The following is a 25,619-nucleotide window of genomic DNA, read 5'->3' on the forward strand; positions in this document are numbered from 1 at the left end:
AAATGAGGACATTGACCTGATTCTTTTAGCTCTACTGTATTAAAGTAATGTTTAATTTACATTATATATACTGTAGTAAACAATTCAATGACATATCTTTGTAGGCTTTATCTAATGGTTAACTGAATGTGATAACACACAGCATACAACAACAGATGATGTACAGTAAAGGTTTCACATACGTTCTGTTTTTATCAGATTAGACAAAGCTGGTACCATAAATCTAATATTTAGAGCGAGTAACTGCTGATTTTAAAAGATTGATACTGAGCTGATTTTTTTACTGCTTGAGCAAGCCTTTCATGACACTTAGTTATTTTATGAGCGGAGTTATGTGTATGAACACTGCATAAGCAAAGGAGTAATTATTTGGACAATCTCCAAATCCACACTTTCAAAAACCGGTGTGTATAAACTGTTCATGCAAAGCTGTGTTTTTTTTTTTCCTAATATGTGTGTGTTTTATATTTTTGTCCTTTTCATCACTCGTTGTCCCAGCTCCAGTATTTAGGCTATAACATTGGGAGCAGTGCAGTATTTAATATGTTAACATTGCCTTGTGGTGGTTTAATTTACTTTTCATGAGGTCAGTGAAATTGTTTTAAATTTTTTGACTGAGATTATGTGGCATATATGAGTTTGTAAAACATAAGTAAAGACCACGCTAATATCTCTCACAGTTGTGTGTGTGTGTGTGTGTGTGTGTGTGTGTGTGTGTGTGTGTGTGTGTGTGTGTGTGTGTGTGTGTGTGTGTGTGTGTGTGTGTGTGTGTGTGTGTGTGTGTGTGTGTGTGTGTGTGTGTGTGTGTGTGTGTGTGTGTGTGTGTGTGTGTGTGTGTGTGTGTGTGTGTGTGTGTGTGTGTGTGTGTGTGTGTGTGTGAGAGAGAGACACGGACGATCCACTGTTCTCTGCAGCCCGTCACCTGTTGTTAATATACGCTGCCTAATCCACACTGTTCAATGTCAGCAGTTCACAAGGGCGCAGTTCATATTTTTGTCAACTTCAATTACTGTGATACTCTTGCGGGTTGTGCGATCTCATTTCAGCACTCGTGTCCCTTCAAACAGACTGAAATGCATGGGGATTTCAGTATGTGACTAAATGATGACACAATATTTTGGCAAAGTGGTGCAATGCAATAAGACACTGCATATTCATTGGTTTTTTAACAACAGCAGGCAACTTATTCACAAGTTGTGGCCAACCAGTATCTTTAGCTGATGACTTGAAAGCCTTTTCTGTGAACTGAGTGACTTGAGTGATTTTTATTACTAAGAGGAAAATGGTTATCTTGATATTTTTCTGTACTGTCGGGGTAACAGCTAGAGGGAACCAGCATTACTGTCTACCCTGTATATACTGTCTTTGTTGTTTTTTACCTTGTCAAGCATGCAGTACTTTTTATAACAAATGGAATGACATACTGATTCTGAATAGAAGTGCAATAACTTATTGTACTTTAATCACTCACAAAAAAGAACACAAGCATGAGTAAATTCATACACTCATTTCAAAAGACAGCTTAAAGCCACAAAAACTTGGAGAAAAACAACAACTTTGAAACTCTTAAGAATTACATATCAAGAGGAAAGTAATGTTCAAACAACTCTGGAAATACAATTTTAACACCAAATGAAAAAAAGTGATACACTCAAATATTCAATAAACATTCTCACAAAATAAAACATAACATCTAATTAAGTAACGTTTCCAAGAGTTTACAACACCTCATTCCAATCCATTTTGCATGCACACAACGGCACACATAGTTATCATATATTTACTCCTATACTGATTGCCTGACTTCAGTAGTATTAGAAAATGAGAAAATTGGATGATTTCATCACTCAGGGATGTAGTTATGCAGCATACAGGAGGGAGAGGCTTTTAATGTAATCTCGCATTAACAGTCCTTATGTAATTAGAAGTAGATCAAGAGTGTCTGTGGCTCCTAGTAGAGGATGACATCACTGGAGATGTTTCAGTCCAAGAATAATGCAGCTTAAATACACAGAAGAGGGAAACCAGTGAGTATGTATTGTGTAAACCTGAGCTACTGAATGCCAGTATGTCTGTGCGCACTGTGCAGAGAAACGGTCTACATTAAACCAACCAGAAGACAGACGGCCCTGTCTATCCTGACACACAATACTGCAGTCCACAGCCTCCACATGGCTCAGTGTTAATTAAAAAGCCTTCCCGGCTTGGACGTGCGGCTGTGCCTCGGACCCTGCGAAAGAGGGGCTGCAGCTTTGAGCCAGTGGACATGGTGGAAGTGAGCAAAGGGAGAGGCACAGAGCAGTGTGTATGTGTGTATTAAGGAGGGGGGAGAATCTTTGAAAGCAGAGCCATGACAGCTGAGGGGGAAGCATGTGTGAGGCATGTTTGTTTTGCATTTACCCCCTGAGCGCAGCTGTGTGCACTGTCCTTTTCCCAGAACACCGGAACACAGCAGACGCCCTCGCGGCTCGCCCTCCGTCCAACCCCACAGCTAGAGCAAAGGGGGCCCTATGTCCACATTTGCAAGGACACCCTCTCCGAGATATGTACGCTATAGTCAGGATTATGCATATACCTTGGCTCTGGGTTGGAGAGTAGTACTGCATGTCATTTCTGGGATTCTTGGGTGAGCTGTTATGCTGACAGATTATAGCCTGCACCCCACTTCTTTTACCTGCCCAGATGGACGTTGAATGTGGTTCAGTTTAGAGAATTAGCTATGGTTGCTTGGCCTGAAGGTGACTACAAGGTATCAGGTTTGCTTGAAACCCTTTGTTTTGCTTAAATCAGGCCTTTCTAACAAAGGAGCATAACCTCATCTGCTATTTCTGTCACTGGATGAGGCCAGGGGAAAAGCAAGGTTTATGATTTTATTATTTGAATGATATGGATATGATTTAGGCTCCTAGATATGGGGCTCCTCTCTGGCTGGCCCCCTCCTCTTTTCTTTCCACAGACAGACACAAACAAACAAAGACATATTGTTCCAAGCCGAGATAGAAGTAAACAGGGAGTAAAGGCTGTAACCAGAGTGGAGACAGGGAACACGATTTTCTACGGTGCTTTATCCTGACACAGTGGTTTTACTAAAACAGGTCCTGCTCACATATCATGCCAAAAAAAACTAATGAGGTTGGGCTCAAACTTCACACTTGCATTTTCCATACTGACACTTTGGGACACTACCTGACACAATGACTCTCATTGATTCTTCTGCTACTCTACACATTTTTTACACATCTACCATGGCCAGATAAACCTGTTTGAGGTTAACTATATCTGTCGGGCCCATGTTGCCTCCAAGTTCTCCTAAAGGACAGTGCAAACACCCCACTTAAGAGCAGCCAACCAGTACACCTATACTGGAACACTACCTGATCCCAGTTATCCAAGGAAGGGTTAAAATCAATAGCAACTGGACTTTGTTAAAGGTGCTTCAAAAATGTTTCGTCTCTCATAAGAGGCGAAACGTCTTCGAAGGACCTCCAAAGTCCAGTTGCTCTTGGTTTTAACCCATCCTTGGATAACTGTGACCTGAATGACAAAGAACCTTCACAGACTACCTGGTCACAGGGTTTCTGTATGCCAATTAGATTGTTGTACAGTTATTTGATTAAACACCTCTTTATTATTTAGCATTATACACCACTTTTAAAATAATATAAATTAAAAAAATAATCAAAATTTTAGAACTAGATTTTGATACACGGCTCCTTTACAAGATAAGGCCACAAGATTACAGTAAATAATAATGTGGGACCCTGTTGTTATTGCACGTTGGCGATGCAAAATCACAAACAAATTAGCAAGTAATCAAATTACCAAAAAAGCAATTGACAGTGAATCTGAGAGTTTGGGGCCTTGGGTCAGTTGCCCACTGTGCCTGGTTGATGAGGAGGCTTTGCTTCTACCTCAGCTAATTTCCATAGAAATCCTCTTGCCTCTTTCTGTTGCCTCACTCGCTAAAATTGAATATCGTCACCCAACATTATTTAGAGAAATGTTAGATGTATATGTGATGAACAGAAGCATGTTTTTTGTGTGATAAAATATGACTTTAGGGTGTCTTAAGATGGGGGATGAAGCGGATTTTTAATACTCAAGCCTGTGCTGAGTCGTCCAAGGTGCAACATCCAACTGACTGTAGTCAAAATCTTACTGAAGACGATCGAGGCAACTGCACTAATCTGGTCGATGGCTTCCTTTGTTTTGATTTGACAGAAATAAAGACAAAAAAGAGAAGAAATACAATAATGCTTATGCCAGAACTGCTTCATGATCATTACCTGTTGGACTTTTAGTGTTAAAAAGTGTCAACACACTCTGTGTAATCTCCCTCAGCCTCCTCTGGTTTAAAGGTGGCTGCTGCTGGTTTCGGTGTTATTTCTGGCAGAATGACTGACTAGTAGGCACTTCTCTCTCTGAAACTCCTGAGACTGGAAATGCAAGGGCAGTCATGTCCACTTAGAACTCCTGAAAACAGAGCTGGCTCTGTTTGGAGGCTGGCGCTCCCAGGCTCTTCAGCCCTGAGAGCAGCAGGCCTGCTGTGCCCCTCTCATTCTCCCACACACCACTTCCTCCTCCATCCCTTCCTTTCTCTGGCCATCAGCAGGCTGAGTCAGTGCGGCAGGTGGATCTCTCACCCTGACCACACTAAAACAAACCAAATTTCATCTTTTTGACTTTTAAATGCTCAAGGCTGGAGCCACTTCCACATTGTTTTAATAACTGAAATGTTTGCATTGAATCTGAGAAGCTTCATAATGTGACAGATATGCTGGATATAGAAAGTTTTCTGTAGCACTATCATACAGTGTGACTGAAGTTACACACTTCTGCATGTGCTAATGCTGATAAAGATTGCCTTAGAATAATGTGAACATTTCATAAAACAGCGAAATTATAATTTCAGTTTTTTTAAGGATGCTTGCTGAACTATTTTTCAAAACAAAACCAGTAACTAAATGACTGGAGGAAGAAAAAAAACAAAACAATAGCACTCACAATTTAAATAATAAGGTAAGAATAAAACAGCACCTGAAAAGAGAGCACTGTACAAACACAATTTCCTGTATTTTAGCAAATAAGTGCATGGATTTATGTGAAATTATTTTCCTTAGCCATCATCATCTGAACTACAATACAACTCCTGTTATACAGTACAGCATCCCCTCCCACCAGGCTTTCCACACACTGTGGTTGCTTTTTTCCACCAGAGGGGTTGAGAAACATGGCAGTGCCACGCCACTTATCTTGCCAAATCTTGTTCTCTCTTGCAGTAATCTTCGCCCATCCTTGTATTTGAATAATTATTTTATTGCAACATTTATGAAGGTAGTCACTGTTGCCTTTTAGAGTTTTCGATTATAGTGCCCCCTCACCCCATGCTGGGTTTGGGTAGACATCTCAGGGGTCGACAAGGTCCCCCATCCTGCAGGTATCAGCACATCATGTGGCCCAAGATATGGCTGCACTGTGCTCTTTGGCTTTCATGCGCAAAGCGGCGATACTGGAGGACTTGCGATCAGGGTCCATGTTTAGATCGTACGTGTTGATGCCTGTAGCCATACCATGAGGCCCTCCAAACAGGCTGCCCATGTGAGCCTGTCCCACATGACCTCCGGGACTCGGCATTCCCAGAAAATCAGACATCCCGCTGGCAGAGTGGGGGTGAGGTGTCATACAGGGGGTCACAGTATCGCAGGGCACAACGCAGCCCGGCACAGGAGATGCTGCGCTGCTGCCACCGATCCAAGAGGGGTTCTGAATCTGAAATATTGATAAGAAATGAACATTGTTAAAGAGTGACAGAACTGTGGCATCAATTCCACTGAGTGTTTAGCCCATTAACTACAATTTATGTATAATCTATATTACTATAGGCAATAACCCATATTTTTTTATTGATTTCCTGCCTCTATTTGGTTTCTGTAGGAAGGAAAATACGAGTGGAGTCTTGCTTTAGATGGACAATCCATGCCAGTGAGCATTTACTCACCTTAATGTTTTTGTCCTAGTTACATTATTAACGTTATAATTTAATTTAACGTTTATATATTAGTAACGGTTATGAGCAGAAACAAAAACCTTCCTTATTGGTGCATTCAAAAACAGCTGGCGTAAAGTATTTGCATATTAGTGATAGTTATATAAGTTGTTGGAAAATCCAACACGAAAGGCAAACAATAAGAAAACAAGAAATATTAAGGACAGGTTCGACTTTTGGGATATACGGTTATTCGGTTTCTTCGTGAGAGTTAAATGACAGTTGTCAGGCAACCAGCAAAGACTCCAGGAACTTGTTGTGCACGGCTGAAAAATAGTTTCAGCGCGTAACTTCAGAAAAAACACAAATAGTCTTTTTTACACTTTTTACAAGGTATAACTTGTTAATTAGTGAGCTTTAGAGGTAATCATAGGCAGATTTTGTTACTTTTGGACAGAACCAGGCTAGCTGTTTCCCCCTGTTTTCGGTCTTTATGCTAAGCTAACTGCCTGCTGACTATTGCTATTTAGAGTGCACACATTGATCTTCTCAAGTAACTCTCAGCCAGAAAGTTGATTTCCCAAAATGTCATAATTTTTGTTTTATATCTTATAGTGTGCTTTACTACACATAACTCAAGGCTATTAAAATGTTGTGTCATGAACTTAAGTAAGCAAGTTTCCAGTCTGCAAGTAGAAATGACTGAAATTGGGAAGACAGAAATCAAAGTAAAAATGTAAAAACTGTAGAAGACTTTGTCTCCAAATTTATGATTTCGACTTAATGGGCTAAACTATGTCAAACCTACATTGAAGTACTCATTCTGTACCTGTGCGTAGTTCTCAGGACGCGTCAGAAGAGGCAGCTCGTAAGCTGTTGAGAAATGTGTTCTGACCTGCTGCATCTGACCAAAACGCTCCCGTTTCCTCCATTTTGCTCTTCGGTTCTGAAACCACACCTGCAGAAAGAAAATGTCTGAATGTCATAAAACTGGCAGGATCGTTAGCGGGTTTTTTGTCTAAGAGAACAAGGGATCTTTACTTTCATCTAAGCATCCAGCCTTGGTCTTTGGTCAAGTTGAGGTTTAAAAAAAGGGAAGAAGGAGTGTAGTGCCTTACACTCTTTAACAGAAAGTTTCCCCCAAATCTGAAAGAAATACTTTTCTATAGATACAAATCTAAGTTTCCCTTTAAAATGATCCCACGCAGAACTGAAAGGCTAAATATGCAACATGATATCTGCAGCACCTCAAGCTTAAGTCTGTGTAGGCTGAGCTGAAGGAGTAAAGAAACTGGGGATTGTAAAGGAAAAAAGGGGGGTAATAGCCTTTGTAAACAGTGTGCTGCAGCCTTCACTTCACTGAGGTACTTTAAAACAAAATGTAAACAGATCTCGTCCCTCTCACCTTTGCCTATTTGTTGTCTGACATAGCGGTGCTTTTTCTCATGACTAATGTTTCCTATAATCATCTTTGACATCTACAGTAAATCTGACACTTGTTTATTGAAAGCGTTATTGAGTTTGAATTACCATCAGAGTGTGTGGAAGTGATCTAAATATTCTCTGATGGGCTTTAAACCTGACATGTTTTTCTTCAAATGTCAAAATGTAAAGGATTGTTATACAATGCTTCTGTCAGATTGTTACTCCCTAACTGGACTGATTATCGCACAGATATTTGACTTATCCCTGATATGCTTTTTCTTATTTCACGTATTCACTCTTTGCTCTTAAATCTAAGGAGGCAATATGGTAACTTGAAAAATGAGATGAGATTAGAACTGGGATTTGTTTGCATTTTCCTTTTTAATTTCCTGAGGTCGAGAGCTCCTGGCTTAGAGATGCTGTCTCCTCGTAAATTAAAGAAGCACAGAGAGGACAGAATCTTTCTCTCCTTTACAAATTCATCTTCCTCTTCACTGTCACTCAGGAATAAATGCTCTAAATAAATGTTGCTCCATGATTATTATACAATAAAATGTGTTACTAACAGATCTCATCTGCTCACTGTCTGCATTAGGCCGAGTCTGTTGGCTATTATACAGGGAGAACATATTTTTGTGTTGCACACACTGCGTTGTGACAGTAATTGGTAAAGACCATGACAGCTTAAGTAGCTAGTGGACTTTCAATGAGGCTTTATTTATGTTACAGCCCCAGAGAGAAAGAGCAGAGAAATGCCAAACTGGCCCCAGCAGGAGAGCTGTATGGGGCTGAAAACACTTTGAAGTGAGAGACCGGCTCAGAGGATTGATAACCCGCCTCTGCTGTCACTCATGTCAGCTTCCATACCAAAGTAAAAAGAAATCCAAGGCTGAGCCTGGCTTCGGTTTTCCAACACCCCCAAAGCACTAATAATATCATGGAAACACCTCTGACCAGTGTTGCTGTTCATTAAATGTTTGAAAAGTTTGTTCTATTTTCCCCGGAATCCTCTACCACATAATTTCTTATTTCCCATGTCAGTTAAAGGTAAGTGCAGGACACAAGTGGAGTGATACAAGCAGATATATATGGTGCAATTTAAATTTGAACTGCAATCTGACTAGGGCTGAAACTAACAATTGTTTCAATTACTGATTCAATTGACGATTATTTTTTTGATTAATTGATTAATTGTACCAACCCATGGCCATGAGAATTTCCAAAAGCTCAAGTTACGTCTTAATATTTCTTGTTTTGTTCAACTAACAGTTTAAAATGGTAAAATGTTCTGTTTAGTATCACAGATAAAAGCAGCAAATCCTCACAATTAAGAAGCTGAGGGACTATTTGGCATTCTTGCTTGTAAAATGACTTAGATGATTAATTGATTATCAAAATAGTAGCTGATTGCTATCCTGTTCGTTGATTGATCAATTAATCAACTAATTTAATTCCTAAATCTGACAAATGGTTTTTGGAAGCCTAACATAAAGTAGAATAGTAGTATATCAAAGCATTTTATTCAGTTTTTTTTTTTAAATGGTCTTTGTCATGATTCCTCACTCTTCTTCTTATTGACTCCTAGCTTATGTGTTGGACTAACCCCCTATTTGAAGAAACCATCATCTCCTTCCTAATTGGTTTTGATTCCTGCCGTTTCATCTTCCGTTAACTCTTTGGATCTATAAACTCATATGGACACCTGTGTTTGCCCGGTGAACTCCACATGTCAGATGCTATCTCGGCTCTCTGAGCTCTCTGGGCTCTCTGGGCTAACAGAATGGCAAATCTGAGAAATGTGATGTTGTTGAAACCCCAACCCTTGACCCCTGACCTTCCCATGTATCTGTAGTGCATATGACTCTGATCTGAACTTACTTTCTCCCTTTGAAACCCAGAGACTGAAAAAGCAAACAAGTCCAGACCCTAATGTTTTTCAACTGAACGTCCCTTGATTTTTTTGCGTGAGCACCATCAGACAATGAGAATTGAGAATTATTACTGCCAAACTTCTTTAAAAAAAAAAAAAATCAACTTTTCAGGAGCAGTAAAGTTTTTTTCTGAACATTTCTTTCACTCCAGACCCAGAATTCATGAGCTGTGAGTCCTTTTGCGTGTGAATGACTTGAATAGAGTACAGAGCCCTGGTCTTTGACTGACTAGGCAACTCGTGTCTTTTATCTTTTTTTAACTTGAGTGTTTAAGAGGGCCGCTGGGAGAGCCGAGGGCTGTAAAGCTGCATCCATCTGAAGCAGGCAGGTCTGTGATAGTATGAGCAGCAGAGCAGAGCGGCATACCTTCAGAGCCTCAGGGTTGAGTTATAACCCTCCGGCTGCACAGACTTCCTGTGTTTCACTGCAAAGCTTTTCGGGTCACTGTTCCAGCTAATCATGTAAAAGATTGCTTTCAATCGATCTATCTCTTATTTCATCCCATGTATGGCACTGGCACACGACAAAAATGTAGCCAAAATATTGTATCTTTATTATTTATTTTTTTGGGCTTTTCCACCTTTAATGGACAGGACAGGTGAGAAAGGGGAGAGAGAGGGGGAAGACATGCAGGAAATCGTCACAGGTTGGAGTCGAACCCTGGATCTCTGTGTCGAGGCATAAACCTCTAAATATATGTGCGCTACCACTGAACCAACCCGGCCACATCTTTGCATTAGTTTGAGCATAGACTGGAATGTGTCATATTTCTAAAAATTGCTCGAAATTCAGATATGACTTGAAATATCCATCACTAAGTTGCTCAAAGCTCATGGGAAGGGTTTCACACCTACCCTGAGCACCACAGCGGGGACACATTCCTGTCTGAACAGGATGTTAATGAAAGACAAACACAGAAAATTCAGGGGATTTGGAAGTCCATGGTGGTGCACACGTACATGCACACATAAACACACGCATACACCACACACATGAACATAAATGGTGGAGGTCTCTTTCTCCGTTCAACAGTGTTGGAATGCATTACAGCAGTCACGACAGGATTGTATGTAAATCAGGACAGAAGGTCACTAGAAGGCTTTCAGTCAGGGAGGTGCTGTGCACGTCAGGCTCGACTAATACTAGTAGAACTGAACTTCGCAAATTCAAGAAACCAAAACAGCTGAGGTACAAAGAAAATGGCCACTCAGGCGATCCCATCGACACACAGCACAGTCAAACAAATCTCCTCGTATGCTGATGAAAGTCTGCTCTCCTTAACTGCACAAATGAGGCCCAGGCAGCTCCAACCTCAGCCCCATGGGCCCCCTGGCCTCTGTTAGCTCCCACTCCCCCACTCTCTCTCCCCTCGACTCCCACATTACCAGATAAAGCTCTTGTGTTGTTCTGTGAGTGACGTTATCTCTGCAGAGCTGCAGATGTTGAAGGATTCATGAGGTTGTGTTGTTAAAACATCCTCTGTTCTGCTGTGACTAATATCTCTTATTGATAGAAAGACAGGCATGTTCTTGTGAACGTAATTTTTTTACCTATATAGCTGCATATGAGATTCCCCAAAACACAGTTGTTGAGTGCTTGTATTACCTGCACACGGGCTTCAGTCAGGTCAGTCCTCAGTGCCAGCTGCTCCCGGGCGTAAACATCGGGATAGTGTGTCTTCTGGAAAACCTTCTCCAGCTCTTCCAGCTGGTAGCTTGTAAAGGTTGTGCGGTTGCGCCTTTTTTTGCCCTTGTTGCTTTCGCCGCCATCACCCTTGTCCAGAGGGCTTGACAAGTCTGTGCCTGGTGGTCTATCAGAGGCTGCCTTCACACCCTGATCCTTCACAGACAGGTAGCTGGTATCCATGCTGGGTGGGTCGGTGTCCTGGGCCAAGTCAGAATCTGTCAGACCTGAACTGTCTTTAACTGCAGAGACAGGACGAGATGAGAACTGTTAAAAGAGTTGTGTTTTTTTTTATTTTTTATGATTTTATTAGGATTGAAAGAATAAAGTCAAAACACATGTTTGTGAATGTGTTACCCTTTAACTGAAGATGAACGTGAAAATAAAGATGAACATGTTATGTTCTGCTGCTATCCTTCAAGATTTAGGCTGCAATGCAGAGTCAACTGATCTGAGCCATGTGTGCAGATTCTTCAGATGAATAAAACAATAAAGTATGCAAGGAAAGCTGTTAATATTGAGACTTCAAAGATCCTCGACTGCTTCGTTTTGATGCTTCACTCACAATATTGAAACTGGCTTTTTGCAATACTTTCAATCCATAATGTAACATTTTGTCACTAAAAAACTTGTGTTTTAGCACATCTCGAAAATACAGCTGCTTTTGTGACTGCTATTGGAATATTATATTTACATTGTGGTCTTTTCACCTTTTTCTCACAAATTAGATATATTTTAAACACTTTTTATTGAGCCTCTTTCCTACTCAAGTGTAATATTCAGTCACATGTCTCTGGCAGTATATAGTATTTATAACTCGTGATTTATTTGTGGGATCGCCGTAGTAATTCATGGGGTCTGAGGGTGGAACAAAGGAATTTCTCGCTCTTTGTGAGGAAATTCTGTGACAGTTGTGAAATCTGTTGGCGCGCGGTATTGATTTATTTGTTTGTCTATATCTGCCTGTGTAATGGATGGCCTGGATCACTGGCTGCTTACGGGATCCAGTTGTAGTTCGTAGATCATTCTGTGATGTGCTGGGGAAGAGACACCCTGTTCCAAACTTTGAGACTGAACTGACTGAAGTTTGAGACAGAAAGTTTCAGCTTTTTTACTGCGTACCATCCCCAACCACCCACACCCTCTGCTCAAAGACACGCACGCATGCACGCAAGCACGCAAGCACGCACGCGCACACACACACACACACACACACAAACACACACACACACACACACTCACACACACACCTGAAAGCAAGACTGTCTGACTGCAATTAATTTGCCGGGGAGTAATTTCTAGCCATGCAATAAAAGAGAAAGCCCCATCTTTGTGCTCTCTTTTTCTCTCTCGTTCACACACACACTTGCTTTCTTCACGACTGCAGCTTTAAGTGTAAAACCTCAGGCAGCTCTCTGATCATAAATTTCCACAGTTGTGTCTCTGCCAGTGTTCTTGTTGAAGCTGGCGGCTCTTTTCGCCCTGCTGCTGAACTATCCAGTTTATACACACATCACTGGACTAATACACATCCACATCGAGGAGGATGTAATGGCTGAAAATGTTTTGTTTTGGGCTGCTTAATGAGGCCTGTGAGCCCTTTCTCTTTCTCTCTGGCTCAGTCTAGTGGCGACTTACAGCTCTGCACATTTCTGCTCCTTTGATACCATCTGGGGTGAAGCTATTTTCAGGATCGAGGACGTCTCTGCTCATCTGCCCATCCAAACATTTGTCAGGTTAGAACCAGGAGGTGTGTGCGTTCATGTGAGCTGTGAGTGCAATTATTAGCACTCAGTCAGCACAGAAGACCACATATACACACACACACACACACACACACACACACACACACACACACACACACACACACACACACGCACACACACACACAAATACATACAACCATGTTGGGCAATGTGCTGCAAGGTGAGGTGAATGGATATCTTGTCATAGACACTCCCTCCAAGCTTTCTCAAAGACACATGCACAAAAGTTATTAGGTTATTTTTCAAGTGCGTCTTTTGTCAATGGTGCAAGTCTTAATAGGATAAATGATGAATTATAATTCATCATTTATCCTATAGTCCTATAGTACCAAGATGTAGACACAAGGATGTTTGAAAAGGTCAAAAGGTTGTCGGATTAGATAAGGATTAAAACTACAAATACATTGTTTTATTTGTGGATGGTTTGATTCGTGGTTTGCATGTACCAAACATCCATCTATCTTCTCTGTACATACTTTTAGGTGTATATTTGTTTGTGGATAAACTTTTGGGGAGCTTTGCCCTTTTGACCCTTTTAAGGTGTGCATGCAGAGACCCAGTATTTTGCTGTACTGACATTTTATTTTATTCAGGTATGTAGGGCCCACTTTTGTTTTGCACAATGTAACAGTGTGTGTGTGTGTGTGTGTGTGTGTGTGTGTGTGTGTGTGTGTGTGTGTGTGTGTGTGTGTGTGTGTGTGTGTGTGTGTGTATATATATATATAGATTGTACACTTACAATCTATATATATATATATTTTTAAACCCTCTTTTCTTTTCCAAGGCAACACTGTACAATAAATAGATAAAGAAGTAGACTACAAATTTTAGAAAGCAATTGATGCCAGTCTCCAGTACTTGATAGTTTTTGATTTGCAATGCTACAAAAACATTTTGGCTTTGCCTAGTAATGGCACACTGCCTATGTTTTACTTCACTCCAGCTGAAGCCTCGCTGAGGTGAGCTGAGCATGCAGAAGCCTATTGCCAAATAGGCTGAGGAGCCCTGTTTTGGTCGCTGAGGTTCTAACGCCCGCAACATTGCCTCGCTGTCCATGACTAACACACATCCTGTTAGGCTTTAAGGGGAGCAAATGTGTTTTATCCCAGCATAAATACTCTCTAGTTATTTCATCATATTTCTGTGGCTGGCACCCACATTCCCCACAAGGCAAGAGCTGTCAGGCTGTTTGAGATCATGAGGCCTCTCGCTGATCAAAGGCCATTGTTTATATCGCATGTCACTGATGGGTTTTTGGCAGGAGCGGGATATTGTGACAATCTCCTGCTTGTTATCCATACGATCTGCTGTAGCTTTGAGGTTCTCCAACAGTGCCCAAGGTGAACGGCAGTGGGCCCTCCTGCAGGGAACACCATATGTATGAAGAACATAGGAAAGTCTTATTGCAAACAATGCCTGTCAGGATATAATTTCTGTGAAAGGAGTGACTATGAAAAACATACAATGCATCAAAACCTCTATCTCAATGTTCATGAGTACAACTGGCTTTTTCTTCCATTACACAAAAGACAGCTTACACCTGCACTTCTGCATGTCTTTAACACATATTATGTCTTAACAATAATACAGCAGACCAACCAAAATGGCTTTTTCTTTTTCTTTTTAGATGAATATGCCATGTAAAATGTTTGGAGCTGCAACCACAGAATGTTCTATTTTCACTCCAGTGGATCCAACGGGCAGCATCTGTTCCAATTACTGTGTCGCAGTGAAGATAGCAGAGTCTGCAGCTCTGTGTGGTGGGCACAGAAAGTTGTGCAGAAATGAAATACATAGAAAGTGCTTCAGAACAAGCTGAGCGGTAATTTAGCTCATGTGAATTTTTCCACCTGGCTACAGAACAACACAGGAGTTTGTATACAAGTCTAAATTTCCACATGCACACACACCACGGTTGGCTTGTAACACAACATAGTATGTCACTGTTGGAATTGATATCACATTAAAACTAAGTATTGATTCAAAACTTTTTAACATTGTGTGGCACTTCCGGTGTGGACATCAGTGCCAAAATGATGTTCTTGTGGGTCAGAAAGCTATTATTCACAGTTGAAAACGAGGGGGCAACATCAAAGTGTAATTTAACTGGCTGTAAAGCGACAGGGCACCTTCACTGCCTCTTTATTGACTGGGATGACTGAGGTCAGCTCGCGGTGTTAAGAGGAAACCCTATAAATTACACACCACACGGCGACTGGGAGAGATTAACAACATGTTGTTTAAACTGAAGAAAGAAATGCTTGAAACAGAGGGAAATGTAAACGGCAGAGAGAAAAGAGATGGACAAGGGAAGAGAAAGTGCAGTTTATCTAACTAAGTGCAGAGAACAGAGGAAAGGAAATGTGTGAGCAAAGTATTTATTTGTACGTGTTTCTGGGGTTTGTTTTACTGACTTAACATATTTATTGGGATTTAACATGAAGATTTGAACAGTGGATAACTCTTAAGTCTTGCTTGGCTGCAAAGACAGAGGCTGGCTGAGACACTGACGCCTTATGCTGGACAATCAAGCCAAGGCAAAAATACATCAAATCTATCAAGTTATTTTATGACTACATGAAGAGACTCATCACAAATGACAAGCCAACTGAAGATCAGTGGTGGAATTTAACTAAGTACATTAACTCAAGTACTGTACTGCACAATTTTAAGGTACTTCTACTTGTTCTTGATTGTTTGAATTTTAAGCTACTTTATTTCTTTACTCCACAACATTCCAGATAGAAATATTGTACTTTTTTTACTTCTCTACGTTTATCTGACAGCTGTAGATGCTAGACTGTATGTAAAATTAATTAAAAAAAAAAAAATTGTAAACATATGATTAGTTAATTAAGACAGATTCTTTTGTTTAGATTAAATTAGCCTATACAAATTAGTTAACTGTAGTTTCATTATAATCTGCTACAACATTAAAATGCTGCTTACACAATGTATCTTTAGAAATAATCCAATAGAATAATGTATAATGTTATAACACTGACAGGGCCCATTCTGTTGCCTATGGTAAATAGTGCTCTTAGTTTTGATACTTTAAGTACATTTGCTGAGAATACTTTTGTGTCTGTCTGCGGTTTGGTGATGAGCAGGTAGAAAGCAACATTATGAGAGCAGTGAAAGCATGGGCAGGGACTGAGTGTACAGGGCCCACAAATATACTTAGAAAGAATAGCCATGATGCGGGGAGGGGCCCATAGAGAATACAGGGTCCAAAAAGTTGTGCTACTCCCCTGGGGAGAGTAAACCAAATCAGTAATGTTGTGGGCTGCACAACTAATGTGGCTTGGGAAAGGGAAGTTTGGGGTCCCCTGCTGGAGCTGCTGCCCACGCGACCCGACCCCGCATAAGCGGATAACGATGGATGGATGAATGGACATTGTTAGTATAAAATAGCTACTATAGCCTCTTTAGGTAAAGGATCTTAAAATTGCTGAAGATGCAGTCAAAATTTCTGTGACTCTGTTGTTGAAATCCAACCTTGTCTCTTTTGGAAGTACAAATAACACGACTATGAATAGCTTAGCACTATACTTGCTTGGTGTGGTGTCAGGTGCATTCATCAAAACATTTTTTGTCAATACACACACACACACACACACAAACACACACACACACACACACACACACACACACACACACACACACACACACACGGCCTCAGACCCTACTGCTGTGATTTGGAAACAGTCGATGTGACTCACAGACAGAACCTCAAGCATCAGCAAATAACTTTTTTTTTTTTCACAAAAGGTTTTCTTCTGTCATAGGTAGCTATCATTTTGAAATTCAACTCTGCTGACTGAGTAGAGTGGTGTTCCATCTCAGCAGGCTGTGCAAAATTTACAAACTGTGAAAAAAAACATCCATAAAGTCTAAGACTGATAAATCACCTCTTATGCACTCTTTGTCTTCCTCGCTCTCTCCCCCTCTGTGTCTCCCACCCTTTCAAATATTTCTCTCAGACTTTGGAGCAAAGCAGAATTTCCTTCATCCTATGTTTTTGTTGTCTGATCGAAAGAGAACATTCCATCTGAGTGGCAAAAACTCACTAGAGTACATTTTTGTGTGCACGCACATAAAATGAAAAAATACTTTGCTGGGAAACTCACTTAACAACTTGCACGCTCACTTTTTCCTATACCAAGGATTCAACTTCCAAAAACCCCAAAAGACATCAATCCTAACAATGTGCCCTGCAACAATACTGGAATCACAACTCACTGTGTTAGGTTCATAGGTATGGATAAGAAATTATAGTTACCGTATGTAATGGCAGAAGTACAACTGTTCAGTCACCAACAAAATCATATTGAATGATCATTTGTTTAAGGACTATCTGTCAACCATGGAAATACAGTAGATTTGTAAAGTTATATTGAGACAGACAAAAAAAGTAAAAAAAAAAAAGTATATTTCATAGGCCTACCAGTGCAATTAAACTGCATATTAAAAACAGCAGGTGCTGTCAGTATCACATAAATATTCTACAAAATAATAAAAGTAAGAAAGCAAAAATAGCTGCTGCTGATGAAAAACCTTAAATCCAAATGTTATAGTTGAAATCCTGATTTATGTGGTCAAGCCAGTTAATATTTAACTTTAAAAAAAAAAACCTAAGAGTTACCTTTAATATTAAAGCCTTTTTCCCCCCTCAAAAAAACGACATTAGGCAGTAAGACTATACAAGTTTTTACCTTGAAAAACCTATAAGATATGACCTCAAAAAGGTCGGCAATTACTGTTGAGAACATACAAAAAATTATTCAGCCTATATAATATAGAATTTTAAAGGCAAGTGAGCACAGTAAAGAAAAAAAAAAAAAAAGTCACCTTACTATAACGAACACACACAACAGGTTAAAAAAAAGAACAGAATCTCTGATGTGATGCAGTCCTCCACAGTTGGTTGTGTATCACTGTTCATTTTACATGAAGCGGTGACAAAGAGACCAAAGGAAGTCCTGGACTGCATGAGCCTTTTTGCCCTGCTGCTCTTGCTCGGCCATGCAAACTGAGCCTAATGTAAATTGCCCTGCCAAACTTTAAGCTAAATGGTAAAATGATCCTGAGTCCTTGTCACCTCCACTCATGTCATTGACTTGCTGAAGTGTGCCTCAGTTGTCTGGGTTGCGTGGCTGGTTCCCATTACTCCCTGCTCAAACCAATCTACGCAGACGGCCATTACGAGAGGCTGGAATGGTTCGTGCTGGGTTAAAGATGGTGAGGGAACAAAAAGGCACGAGACCATAGTGACAAAATCTCACAAGCTGTTGCAATCACACCTGAATGTTGGTCCTACTGGAGATAACTGTCGTGAAATGTTTACACTTGCAGGGCAGCAGTTTGCCTCAAAAAAAAAAAATAATTATGGTTTAAGCCGGAATAAACTGCAGCCTTTAATGTCTTCAAATTACACCAGCAGTGTGTTATTGGTGCAAAGATGTCGTTACCCTGCATAATCATTGGCTGTAAAAGACAAAATAGTGATAAATGGCACGATTCTACCATAATTAGGCCTACAATTCAACACCCATGCAACAACAAAGCAACATCCTTTGTCTCATTGGTGTGGTTAAATGTTTACTATGTTAAACTGGACTCCAAATGTTGTGATGTGCACAACTTTGACACCAGAGAGTTTTAAATAGGGGGTTTTGAATGGATTTTCTCTGCTGTGTGCATTCAGGGGAAATCGTCCTGCTCTCCAAACAGACGAGGGCAGGAAAGCCGAGCTAAAGGTCAGCGCCCTCAGACACTGAGGGAAGACACGGACACATCAAAAGAGGAAGTGTGTTGCCTCTGGAGGATCACAAAGACGTGTAGGTGACTGCTTTAAGACTATGAACTGACCTGTCCTCAGGGCCCTATTTTTTCAATCAACAAGTCCAGTTTGACAATTTATATATTGCTATAGTAAAATGTACATTGCTTGGTGGCCAGTATACTTAAGTTATGTCTTTAACTTAAGTATTTCCATTGCACTTGAATCTACATTTTAGAGCAGGGGTCTTCAACGTGTTTTAAGCCAATGACCCCTAAACGGAGAGAGAAGACAGAGCAGGGACCCCCTACTACATATATTGTATAAAATAAACTGGGCCAACAATAACGTGTAGGGAGGCCTAAAGCCTTTACACATACCTTTTTATTGCATAGAATACTAACCTATTCAAATAGCTTAATAATTGTTAGCATGGTTTTTTAAATCATGTTTTAATACATACATGAGTCACAGTGAATCCTTAGGATGAACACTATCTGTGGATGGCTACCTTAGTGACTACCTTACCTATAGGCCAGTTAGCAGTTGGGATTTATACTGTATTTGCTAATAATATTTTGGATTCATGTTAAGACTTTTTAATTTTTTAACAATAATTTGGAGGCCCCCTGCATTGACTCTGAGGACCCCCTAGGGGTCCCGGACCCCCTGTTAAAGAGAGAAATATTGTATTTTTTACTTTTCGGCATTTATTTGACTGCTGTATTTACTAATGACTTTGCAGATTAAGATTTTACATGCAAAAGATATGATTATCTCAGAAAATATGTTGAGGTGCTATGAACTACCCATTATTATATTAACATTAAAATGCTGCTAATGCCAATATATATGTATGTATATATATGTATGCAGTAGGCCTAATACTCTGCATAATGCCTACTTTTACTTTTAAAATGATAGGGTCAAAACACAAATTTTTTATTTTGTAATTTTGATATCGTGTACCTCTACTGTTGTTGTAAGGAAGCTTACAAACAGTCTTTTTTAAATCACACTAGTGTCTGCCACTTCTCACACATTTTCTTTTAGTTTCATGATGCTGTCAAGAGCAGCTTTGTTGATTTCATGTAACAACATGATAGGCAATGTGTTGAGTAGAAACAACGTAACTGTGTTGGTAGTGACCCTAATGTATGTAAATGTTTATTAGACAGGTCACATCACCTTTGACTGAATTTATCAAGCCACAAATAATAACAACAAAGTCATTCTCTGACAACTTGAAATTACCTCTGCATGCCTTTGTGTAAAATACAGGTTTGATTAAAGCAATGACTCAGGGAGTAAAATAGACCAGCATTTTTCCAATAAACACATCAGGAATCATTTATCATTTTTCTCATCCTCTGCTGGTAAGTTCAGCATATTTTACTGCTGCTTTCAATTTATGTCCAGTTAGTGTTATAGAAGTCAGTAAAAAGATGTGTTAACTATAATTTTCTGTCTGATATTCACAAGGAAAACAGACACCAATGGGAACAAATTTCGATCATAAAGACTCTCTCATAATAGATAATTCACATGTTAAAAGGTATGCATATGATAATGTGGTAAAAACATATATTCTACAAATATAAAAACTGTCCTGTTTCAAGTCTGAGGAATTAAATTAGGTTAATCTCTGAGGGCCGAGTCACCGTGAGCATGGGAAATAAAGGCAAACAGAGAAGTTAGACATCTGACTCGCAATAATGCCAGAGCTCTTCTTTTCTATAAGCGCCCGGATGTTTTTTCCTGCTTCCTTTGCTGTAAATCCGGTCATTATATTTATTTAAGTCTCCGTATTGTTAAAAGAAAAGGGTGTCTGGTTTGCGAGAGAACCTGACAATCTGTGCTGATATATATATATATATATATATATATATATTTCACTCTCAAAGTCCAACCCGTCATGGGAAAAAACTAACACAAAATTAAATTTTTTTTAAAAAGTCGATAAAGGAAATGAAATGAACTCATCGCATCATTCGCATCTGCTGCAAACACGATCTAATAGGCCATCTCCAGGTTGAGTGTAAAATAATAATTAAAAATAAAACCTAAAAATACTAGAAATCAAAAGTAGATTGTTTGTTTTTTATATTTAAAAAAATATAATTCCTTTGCTTGCTGTCTTTCTTCATGGTTTGGACTAAAATAGCCGTTTACTCGCAATAACTGCGGTTTATTTACAACGTCTTATAACATTTTTATTTCGTCTCGATTTACCGGATCTATGTCAAGGTTAATAGGTAACACAAACTTAACAGCCATTATAAAAAAAAGGCTGAGCTTTTGAAAAGACTGATCTCCGTTCTTGACATTTTGGAGCTATAAAGGCTTTTTTCTGCAGGCTGATTTCCAGAAACTGTCAAAACATCCTTAAACTACTTCCACTAACCATTTCAGTGTAATACAGATGGACAGGCAGCTCGAGTAAATCAAAGAAAAAGCAGTGATGGCTTCATGCGTAAAAGCGACAAGTAAAAGATGTCGGCCGTCCATTATTATTATTATTATTATTATTATTATTATTATTATTATTATTATTATTATTATTATTATTATTATTATTATTATTATTATTATTATTATTATTATTATTATTATTGTAATCACCGCTCGCTGTTTTTACATCTACCGTTTTTATCTAGTTATAAAATGGGGTTTTGAACTTCCATACACAGGCCACTTTAGCAAAATAATTGTTTTGACGATATTTGCTTTACTCGTTTACAACAATACTGTTCAATGGATTATTTTCAGATGATCCAGAACACATTTTATACACCTTATATCCAAAGAGAGAAAGAGAGAGAGAGAGAGAGAGAGAGAGAGAGAGAGAGAGAGAGAGAGAGAGAGAGAGAGAGAGAGAGAGAGAGAGAGAGAGAGAGAGAGTCCTCAGGCTATTCAAGACCATCATGTTTCTAATGACATAACCTCAAAACTAAAACTAAAGACCGTCTGTTTTCAACACAGCGTAAAACTAAATTTGACCTATAGCTGCATACATGCTTTTTTTTGCAGAATTCAATAAAAAAGGTCAGTGTTTGATCTTTTTCTCCAAAATAAACCATAGACATGATGATGCTTGTTCCTCTTTAGCATTTACACACAGCGGCTTGAGCTTTTTGTTTGTTTGTCTCCTGATTTCTGTCGCTTTATTCTGTTCAAGTTCAAATACCGTCCACTTTTACTGTCGTGATATCAAATATTAGTCTTCATTTGTGTGTGTGTGTGTGTGTTTATTCCTTGTGAGCAGGCAGGGATGTAGTTGAGGACAAACCAGTTTAATTCAGTTTGTCTACGTTTTAATTTACCAAAAGCATTTGACGCCTCTTTTTAGATAACACATCTCGATGTTGCACTTTTTTTAATTATAGTTTATCATGTGTGTGTATGTGTGTGTGTGTGTGTGTGTGTGTGTGTGTGTCTGATTAGGGGGAAAAGGTTTTTTTGTGATGCAAAAAACACGAATTTATTCGGTTTCATAGTGGCCGCCAGCCTAACGAGGGTCAAAGTTTTATTTACACCCTCATCATTCACCAATTACAGTAGCGTCCCCACGCAATTACATCTAATTGGAGCCAATCAGGCAGAGCAATGCAATGAAAATATTACCAGTTTGGAGCTCACTATTTGTGCCATCTGAAAATCTGTTAATTCAATTGTCCGACTCAGCTCCACTATTAAGGATTGTAATGCAGATTATCGCATTAAATGCGCCCTAATTTAATTTTGATGGTCAAAGGGACAATTTGATAGTCGGGAAGATTATGCCTCTTCTTAACTGTGTTACGCACATAACTGCTGGGCCTTGTCGTTACGAGTCGAGAGCTGTGCTGTGAGCTGCTGCTGGAAAGATGCAGTTTACGCACGAAATAGCCTAGGTCTCCCATCTTATAGACACGAAGAAGAAAACCAAACAGAGGATTTTTTAAAAGCCCCAAACCCGTCAAAGTAGCAGCCAATGTATGTGTGACTGTATCAGTTAAACAGTAAAGAGACAATTTAGGATCAAACACGGCACGACTCTCTCGCTCAGTCACAGCCATGATGGCCAGTTTACGCATCATGTGCCATTAATTGCGATCAAAACTTCCAAACAACTTCACGCAGTATCTGTGAGTTTTGTGGGAACAAATGTAGATTAACGAGCGATGACGCTGCTGGTGACATTAAAATGATCTGCACAGGTAGCCTATAGGTAACTATCAGACACACAACTGCAGGGAAAAAAACACTGAAGACATTACATGATTTAAGTGACTTTAGCTGTTGTAAAACATGCCTGCTGCATATTTTCGTGACAAATCCTCGCCTTCATGATGAAAACCGCTTTACAAATGTAATGCTGGGCTCGTGTTTTGTCTTGGGACGCATCACCTTGCCAAGTGGACGCCTGTAACTTAGTCATCCTAAAATATGTTTGGTTTTTTTCCCACTCACCATAACATGGGATGAGCGCTCCGTTGTGTCCGCTCTCCTGGTGCAGTTTGCCCTCCTCGGTGGGTGTTTTGCAAAAAGACCTCTGCATGAAGAGGTGGTATTTGCTGAAAGTGCCTTGCCCAGCTGCGGCGGCATCCAATGACTGGCACTCCTGCTGGAAGGGGCTCCGGGACTTTTCTCCGTAAGCCTGACCTTTGTTGGGCAGGAAGGCAGTGGGGCTGTATTTGGTGTCAGCGGCTGGGAATGTCCTAAAGTGGTCCGTCTGGTGATCCCTAACTTGCGCTGCAGAGGGGCTATAATATGAATCCATGGATGTCATATCGCTGTGTGAAATGCAGGTCTCGGCGTTCATGCCTAAAAAACAATGAAGGGCAGAAAAAGACCAAACTTCTCTCTCTCTCTCTCTCTCTCTCTCTCTCTCTCTCTCTCTCTCTCTCTCTTTGGAAAGGGAAGCGCAGACACCCCCTCCTCTTACTCTACCTCATACAGATGAACACACACAAACACAAACACACACACACACACACACACACACACACACACACACGCACGCAGATACTGCAGCGCACACCAGACCGCAGCTGGGTTTGGTTATAAAACGATTCAGATCTTTTCCAGGAACCACTGTCGTTGACCAAACACCCCAAACTCCCCCTCAGGTCTGAGCAGAGTTACACAAACCCGTCTTTCCTCAGAGGATGGGACCCAGATCTCCTGGCTTCAAGACCTCTCCCAAGTGATTATACTGATGACATGAGCGAGTTAGGTCGTTTATTAGCTGAAAAAAAGAAAAAAAAATTGCAAAATAGGGGCGGGGGGCTTAACACATGACATTAATGTAATTTGGATATGAATATAGCCTATGAGTGATGGCACTGGGGCGGAGAGGGCACAATTTCACGCTTCATTCGCAATGGTTCATCAAGGGCAAATCATCCATACTCAGCCGATTGTGTTCCTTCAGCCAACTCTGTGGCTTCTGAATGCGACTGCGATTTAGTGTAGAAGAGCTTTTTAATGTCCTATTTATCACTTGTCACTTGCATCCTCATAATTTATTTCAGCCATATTTGTATGAAAACATTTAGAGCTAAACAGATTTAAAATTGAAGAACCAATGACTTTAAGGGTAACATATTATCATGTATGATAAACCCAAATAAAGGTGGACTCACATGATAGGCTATTAGTAATAATGTTACAACAAGAGTATGTTTATTGGCGTCCAGGCTTATTATATTCCACAGATCACCTAATTTAAATTCTTTGAGACTTCGATAAATATTAAAGTTACATTTGCTTATACAATCTTTGTGAGATGAAATGATAGATATTATTTTACTGCGTCCATTGTCTTTAGGCAGTGATTTGGAAATCCTGTTTTCATGTGTGCAGCCACTGAAGAAAGGCCAGTAAGTCGTGTCAGACTGGAAAAGTTAAGCTCCCTGTAACGAAAAATCAACGTAATGTCCTGACAGCAGGTCACTCCGCGTAGCCTGGTTAATAACTGGCTAGTAGCTGTAGGCCCTTTGGATAGTATCTTTGTATTGTTTATGTTGCAGTCACTGCAAATTAGGCTACTTTAAATTTGACGTCAAATGTATTGCCTGCCTGCTTTTGTTTTTACAATTTCCACGTGTACGAAAATCCCACTTTCTGTATTTAATCCTTCGCTGAATCCCCCACCACCATATTGCACTCTGTAAAAATATCCTGTAGGAGTTTTTCTACCTGATCCATCACAATGAATTATTTGTCATTCCTTTTAAATAAGTCCTTAAAATAATAAATACTCTTAAAAAACAATTTATTTTGTGATTTCTGTTTGTTTCTTTTGTTTTCCTCGAGACGGCAGAGAGTGGGGGTTGGGGGGGTTGTTCTTGTTCAATTTGTGTTCATCTGTTCTATGCACCACTTCACATTACCTGGCACGCATTGTGGAATTTGTTCTGTAGGCCCTATGTATGGCCCTATGATAAATGGTGCTAAAAAAAAAAGAAATTAACATAATTTATGTTCAATAGAGTTCAATACAGTGCAATTGTATTGTATTGTATTGTATTGTATTGTGTTTTTTGTTTGTTTCTGAAAGCAGTGTCATGTCAGTAAAATTAAGGAAGACATTCAGCACAAGACAAGGCCTATTAAGGATGCCATACCATTATTCACACAATGAAACACACTCCTGTTTATTTGTGTTTATCTGTCCCTCAAAGCTATATTAGTTTCAGGTGAATAATTTCCTAATAATGCGTTTCCCTTAAGTCCAATTATATTTTTGATATTTCTATAAGATATGCTTGTGTTAGACCATACATTTGACAATTACTAAAGGGGTTTCCCTGTAATCTGCGGTATCATGAAATGTAAACCCATGCACAAGCTGAAATAGTGGGATCAAAATTGTACCACACTTTATTTGCTTTGGAATAAATTCTCCATGATTTAGGCTGCCAATATTTATAATCCTCTGTTTAATAAATGTATTTGAAAGAGAAAATGTCATGCTCACACAGTAATCTATCAAATGTTCATTGAGATCTAATACAGGGAACCTAAGATAACTGAATGCATTTTCAGTAAACATGGACATT

At 39.7% G+C, this 25,619-nt stretch overlaps 1 protein-coding gene across 1 annotated transcript; it reads right to left on the reverse strand.

The window, feature by feature from the left end:
• Positions 1–5,031: 5,031 nt before the first annotated feature.
• alx4a (ALX homeobox 4a) lies at positions 5,032–23,377 on the reverse strand. Its single transcript, XM_028584611.1, has 4 exons — positions 23,026–23,377; positions 10,948–11,267; positions 6,816–6,944; positions 5,032–5,769 (listed from the first exon to the last, which is right to left on the reverse strand). The coding sequence occupies exons 1-4, from the start codon at positions 23,375–23,377 to the stop codon at positions 5,449–5,451; spliced, it is 1,122 nt and encodes a 373-aa protein (XP_028440412.1). The 3' UTR covers positions 5,032–5,448.
• Between the last annotated feature and the right edge of the window lie 2,242 nt (positions 23,378–25,619).

The sequence above is a fragment of the Perca flavescens genome, chromosome 1 (assembly GCF_004354835.1).
Source record: "Perca flavescens isolate YP-PL-M2 chromosome 1, PFLA_1.0, whole genome shotgun sequence".
Taxonomy (NCBI): Eukaryota; Metazoa; Chordata; class Actinopteri; order Perciformes; family Percidae; genus Perca; species Perca flavescens.

What these genes read in the sequence shown, in the direction of transcription:
- alx4a (XM_028584611.1), bottom strand. Translation starts at nt 23,377, where the DNA reads ATGAACGCCGAGACCTGCATTTCACACAGCGATATGACATCCATGGAT. An exon ending in AGCGCTCATCCCATGTTATG is followed by an intron (nt 11,268 to 23,025) that starts GTGAGTGGGAAA and finishes CTGTCTCTGCAG; the next exon opens with TTAAAGACAGTTCAGGTCTG. An exon ending in GTCCTGAGAACTACGCACAG is followed by an intron (nt 5,770 to 6,815) that starts GTACAGAATGAG and finishes TCAATATTTCAG; the next exon opens with ATTCAGAACCCCTCTTGGAT.